This window comes from Vipera ursinii (assembly GCF_947247035.1).
Source record: "Vipera ursinii genome assembly, chromosome: 13".
In the NCBI taxonomy this organism is placed as follows: domain Eukaryota; kingdom Metazoa; phylum Chordata; class Lepidosauria; order Squamata; family Viperidae; genus Vipera; species Vipera ursinii.
In genome coordinates this window covers 14,627,579-14,633,578 of record NC_139526.1, presented here as the reverse complement: position 1 = coordinate 14,633,578, position 6,000 = coordinate 14,627,579, and the positions used below count along the sequence as shown (strand labels likewise).

The following is a 6,000-nucleotide window of genomic DNA, read 5'->3' as shown; positions in this document are numbered from 1 at the left end:
TGCTCATAGAGTGTTTTGACCCTGCGGTCCAGTTTCTTGATGGCTTTCGTTAAACCAAGCTCCTGTGCAGAAATAATAGGAAGGTTTTCGTTGAAACAAGCAGAGCAAAACAACAAAGGTAAGATATGCAGGAAGCCATGGCTGCAAGAAACTCAGTCCCTCCTCCTCTCCACAAACCTCACTCCCTTCCAACCCTGATGATGTTACCTAGTTGGGTCATGAAACGTCTGCAAGAAAACAACCAAGCTCAGAGGGCACCAAGGACCTCCCAATTCTCCTCCACCTCTCTCCTTACTCCCCTTTGCAAACCGCATTCCTTCCTAGCCCTGAGGATGTTGCCTAGTTAGGTAATGAAAAGTCGGCAAGAAAAGAACCAAGCTCAGTGACCACCAAGAACTTCCTCTACCTCCTCCTCCTCCTCCTCCTCCTCCTCCTCCTCCTCCTCCTCCTCCCAAACCCATTCCCTTCTAGCCCTGATGATGTTACCTAGTTGGGTCATGAAACATCTACAACAGGGGTGTCAAACTCAATTTCATGGAGGGCCGCATCAGCATTGCGGTTGCCCTCAGGGGGCTGGGTGGGTATGGCCAGGGTGGGCGTGGCCTACTGGGTGGGCGTGGCTAGAGCGCGTATGGCCTACTGGGTGGGCGTGGCCAGCTCTACATCGTTCACATCAAGGGTGCCTATGGGGGCCTGGGCAGGAGTGGGGCAGATCTGAGGGTCTCTGGCAGGAGGAGGGTCTCTGGGCCAGGGCCAAGGCAGTGGGGGCCGTTCCCTCACTCTTTCCAGGATGGCTTCGCGGGCCGCATGAAACCACTTCGCGGGCCGGATCCGGCCCCCCCGGGCCTTGTGTTTGACATGTCTGATCTACAAGAAAACAACCCAACTCAGAGGGCCAGAACCCAGAATCCGCAAACCCAATGCACCCATTTCGTTGATGACAACACCAGGGATGGGTTTCCTGAGGAGACAGCAACAGCAGGAAGGGTGGCCAAGTGGGGCAAAACTCACTTCGCAAATGGCTCGCTTGAGCAATAGACCAGGGGTCTTCAAACTCGGCCCTTTTATGACTCATGGACTTCAACTCCCAGAATTCCTCAGCCAGGCATGCCTGGCTGAGGAATTCTGGGAGTTGAAATCCATGAGTCATAAAAGGGCTGAGTTTGAAGACCCCTGCAATAGACGTTTGGGGCTCCAATGTGGCCGTAGGTCGAGAACTACCTGCCCTGCGCTTTAACCACTAGGCCCCCAAGGCTCAGAGGAAGCTTCGCTCATCCCAGAACTGAGAACGGAGGCCCTCCGAATCTCACTCTCCTCCTGGCACGCCTTGTAACCTCGGCTTGCTCACCGGATCCAAGGTTTGCTGCTGCTGCTCCTCCTGCTGCCTTTCTGCTCCTCCTTGGGCCTTTTCGTTCACGAGACGGGCCCACTGGAGGAACGTGGGAGACGAGAGGGCGCTCCGGCTTCGAAACGAGCTCCCTTGGAGGAGTCGGAGGGCCTGGGAGGCACACTCCGGGCTCTGGAACCCTAGCAGGGAGACACACACACACACACACACACACACACGGCAAATAATGCAAATTAATAAATTGTTTGTGAAATCTGAGCTGCGGCCTTGAGCATCGTGTTAGGCCAAGTTGGCTAAGAAGTGGGGACAGCCCAGATGAAAGCGGCTCAAATTAAGACATTTCCTATAATTTCTTCCCCTTTCCTTTCCCCCTCCCTCCCTCCCTCCTTTCCTTCCCCTTCCCTTCCTTCCTTCCTTCCTTCCTTCCTTCCTTCCTTCCTTCTCTCTTAGCCATTCACCTTCCCTTTCGTCCTTCCTCTCTCCCTCCCTTATCCATTCACCTTTCCTTCCCTTCCCTTTTTTCTTTCCTTTCCTTCCCTTTTTCCTTCCCTTTCTTCTCCTTCCATTCCTTTTTCTTTCCTTTCCTTTCCTTTTGTCTTCCCTTCTTTTTTCTTTCCTTTCTTCTCCTTCCATTCCCTTTTTTCTTTCCTTTCCTTTCCTTTTTCCTTCCCTTCTTTTTTCTTTCCTTTCTTCTCCTTCCATTCCCTTTTTCCTTTCCTTTCCTTTTTCCTTCCCTTCTTTTTCCTTCCCTTTCTTCTCCTTCCATTCCCTTTTTCTTTCCTTTCCTTTCTCCTTCCATTCCCTTTTTTCTTTCCTTCCCTTTTTCCTTCCCTTTCTTCTCCTTCCATTCCCTTTTTTCTTTCCTTTCCTTTTTCCTTCCCTTCTTTTTTCTTTCCTTTCTTCTCCTTCCATTCCCTTTTTCCTTTCCTTTCCTTTCCTTTCCCTTCGACCAACGTAAAAAAGGTCATAAAATGGGTTGTGTGGGTCAAGGATTACCTCTAAGAGCCGTGGCTGTCAAACGGGAAAGGTTTTTTAAGAGCCAGAAGAGGGGAAAAAGAGAGAGAGAGAGAGAGAGAGAGAGAGAGAGAGAGAGAGAGAGAGAGAGAGAGAGAGAGAGAGAGAGAGAGAGAGAGAGAGGGAAAACTAGAAAGGAGAAGTTAGAATCTTAATCCACAGATAATTATCTCCTGCAGCAATACTGTTTTGGAGAGCAGCCCTCACTTACTCAAAAAGCAGTAATTCCTCCGTCTTCCGGTCTGGAGACCTCTCGGCCAAAAAATGGACCGTAAACCTTTCAAAGGGCCCAACTGTTCTTGCAGCTCCGTCTCGCCTTGACCTTTCCTCAACCCGGCCAAGTAAACGACGCCTCCGTTTTCAGGATCTCTTTCCAGCTGCTGCACCAGCATCTCCCCATCCAGGGTTCTCTGGCTGACAGGCCTTTGGATCTTAGACGAAGCCAAAATACGGGACAAGAAGGTGGCAAGTCTGCTTTGCATATACTCAAGAGAGCTTTCCGGCTGCATTGGGCAGGACGTGTTCTTTGGATAAACCACAATTTACCCACGGAAGAGAGTATTTGTAGTTCGGGGTTGGAAGTGTGGAGTTAGGGAAAATCTGATCTCTCAACCAGAGCGAAGGGACTTTAAAGAGAGAAATGAAGGGCCTAACATTTTGACAAGACCCCAGGCACCCGTTCTCTCCCAACCCTGGAATTTAAAGGTGAGCCTACCTGGAGGGCAGATCCTCCAATTTCTGCTCCGTTCAGCTCTTCCATAGCCAGCAGTGCCCCTTCCAACACTTCGTATTGAATACAGAGGTGGGGCTTTGGGAGAGATAAAAAGGGGTCCCAGCAGTTAAATGAGGGGTTTGGTGCTTCCAAATTCTCAGATCCTTCCTTCCTTCCTTCCTTCCTTCCTTCCTTCCTTCCTTCCTTCCTTCCTTCCTTCCATCCTTCCTTCCTTCCTTCCTTCCTTCCTTCTTTCTAGAAAGGATACAGAGAAGAAGCCAAAACATATAAGGAAGAGTTGCTAGAATTGGGTATCTCTAGTTTAATGAAGAGAAGGACGAGGGGTGACATGATAGTAGTGTTCCAGTATCTCAGGGGCTACCCCAAAGAAGAGGCAGTCAAGCTGTTCTCCAAAGCGCCCGAAGGCAGGACAGGAAACAAATCGATGGAAACTAACCAAGGAGAGAAGCAACCTAGAACTAAGGAGAAACTTCCTGACAGTGAGAACAATTAACCAGTGGAACAACCTGCCTCCAGAAGCTGTGAATGCTCCAACACTGGAAGTTTTTAAGGAGAGTCGTGGCAGCCCTTTGTCTGAAATGGTATAGGGTTTCCTGCCTGAGCAGGGGGTTGGACTAGATGACCTCCAAGGTCCCTTCCACCACCACCACCACCATCATCACCATTATTCCTTCCTTCAACAGCCCAGCTTCCCCCCCCCGCCCCGGATTTGCACTGCCCACTGTCCAGGACAGCAAAAGGACCTGACTACTTGCCTTAAATGTTTCTGGAACCACCCAGAAGGTCTGAATGTGGCCACATTTCCTAAAGGCTTTTTTCACAGTCTTCAGACAAACGTTTTTGGACAAAGGGCCTACGTAGATGGTGAGCAGGTCAGAAAGCTTGGCCCTCATCTAGGAAAAAGGAGGATGGGAACTCAGAAACGGAACCAGCAAGTCTACAGGCAGTCCTCAACTTATGACCACAATTAAGCCCAAGATGTCTGTCGCTAAGTGAGACGGTTGCTAAGTGAGTCTTGTGCCATTTGGGGATTGGGAAGATCCACTTACCTTTGAAGCGGTTTCTTCAAGCATGTCAGCCGTAACGTGCTTCGAATCCAAAACCAATTGAATTGTGTTAATGGGAGATTTAGGAATCTCTTCCAGGGCTTTCTGGAGAACCTAAACGGTTAACAATGGAATTGGGAGACATTTTGAGAGATCCACACATTGAAGAAAGGCGAGATGCTGAGAAAACAAAACAGTGTGAGCACGGACGTTGTTACCTAGTTGGGTAAGGAAAACGTCTGCAAGGACAGTACGTAGTTCTTTATCTCTATGTGCCTGCTGATGGCTGATGTGTCTGAGCGTGTCTAAGAGTTTTTTAAACGTTTCGGGACATGGCTTGGTCTAGATCTAGAATACACACAGTTTCCCAGTTGAAACTATGGAAATTATAGCACTGATGATGTTACCTAGTTTGGTAATGAAACGTCTGCAAGAAAACCACCCAGCTCAGAGTAGCACCAAGGACCCCACAGTCCTCCTCCTCCTCCTCAAGTCCCCCTCCCTTCTAGCCCTGATGATGTTCCCTACTTGGGTCATGAAACGTCTGCAAGAAAACCACCCAGCTCAGAGTAGCACCAAGGACCCCACAGTTCTCCTCCTCTCCACAAACCCCAATCCCTTCTAGCCCTGATGATGTTCCCTAGTTGGGTCATGAAATGTCTGCAAGAAAACCACCAAGCTCAGAGAGCATCAAGGACCCCACAGTTCTCCTCCTCCTCCTCCTCCTCTCCACAAACCCCATTCCTTTCTAGCACTGATGATGTTCCCTAGTTGGGTCATGAAATGTCTGCAAGAAAACCACCAAGCTCAGAGAGCACCAAGGACCCCACAGTCCTTCTCCTCCTCCTCCTCAAGTCCCCCTCCCTTCTAGCCCTGATGATGTTCCCTAGTTGGGTCATGAAACGTCTGCAAGAAAACCACCAAGCTCAGAAAGCATCAAAGACCCTTATATATAAGCAACTTGCGGAGACAGAAAAGAGGCCAAAAGAATTCTCTATAACTTGGTTTGCACTGGAAAGATCCAGGTCCCTAAAGCTTCTCGGTTTTCTAAAATTAAAACTAGGGTAGAGGAAAAACAACCAAACGCTTACTCATAACTCACTTGCTCACTTAGGGAAGCCACATGATTCTGAACGTTATTTTGTTCTCCCCGAAGCCATGTTTTTTGACTGGTAGACTGCACATTTTCTGAAAGGCTAAAATTCAAGAAGAAAAGCCCAAGTTAAATAAATTTGAACAGGTAGAGGGGTTCCTCAACTCATGACATTTGTGGACCATTTGAAGTTACGATGACACTGGAGGGAAAAATAAAAAAACCACCGCAAAAGACCTCCACCCAACTTTCTCAAGCCAACAGGGCTTTTTTTTTTGTAACAGAAAAAGAATTCTTTACCCTCTCTGGATCCCGGTCCCCGTCTCTTCCATCTTCCTTTGCTCTGACCATCTGGCTTCCAGATTCAACTCGGCTACCTAGGGTGGAAAAAAACAAACACCCAACTCTCTAATATTACAAATTCTTCTCCGGCACGTTTTGCTTCCAATCAGTTCTTGAGATGTTGGTTAAATGCTTTATTTCCCACCGAAGCCAAGCCTAAGTACCAATCACAGGACTTGTTTGCACCTGAGGCTCTCCTGTCTCACTCGAAGGGCTGGATCCCTTCTTAGACACTTAGGATCTTCTCACGACACCGTCCCAACCTTCATTCTCCAACCCACCCACCTTAAATCTTAAATTTAAGGTGTCTGGACTTCAACACCCAGAATTCCCTGTGCTGGCTGGGGAATTCTGGGAATTGAAGTCCACATTTAGGGTTTTTTTGGGGGGGTGGGGTTTAACCTGTGTTTACTTTCAGTTTCCA

At 48.7% G+C, this 6,000-nt stretch overlaps 1 protein-coding gene across 1 annotated transcript in view; it reads right to left on the bottom strand.

The window, feature by feature from the left end:
- REXO5 (RNA exonuclease 5) overlaps window positions 1–6,000 on the bottom strand; it is a 31,681-nt gene that overhangs the window by 2,876 nt on the left and 22,805 nt on the right. Inside the window, exons 12-19 of the mRNA XM_083372781.1 lie at window positions 5,535–5,611; window positions 5,244–5,337; window positions 4,145–4,255; window positions 3,851–3,988; window positions 3,078–3,170; window positions 2,574–2,793; window positions 1,349–1,527; window positions 1–62 (exon numbers count right to left, since the gene is read on the bottom strand). The exon at window positions 1–62 is cut by the window's left edge and continues 48 nt beyond it. Of these exons, the coding sequence (XP_083228907.1) occupies window positions 1–62; window positions 1,349–1,527; window positions 2,574–2,793; window positions 3,078–3,170; window positions 3,851–3,988; window positions 4,145–4,255; window positions 5,244–5,337; window positions 5,535–5,611 (974 nt within the window). The remainder of the gene's footprint in view (window positions 63–1,348; window positions 1,528–2,573; window positions 2,794–3,077; window positions 3,171–3,850; window positions 3,989–4,144; window positions 4,256–5,243; window positions 5,338–5,534; window positions 5,612–6,000) is intronic.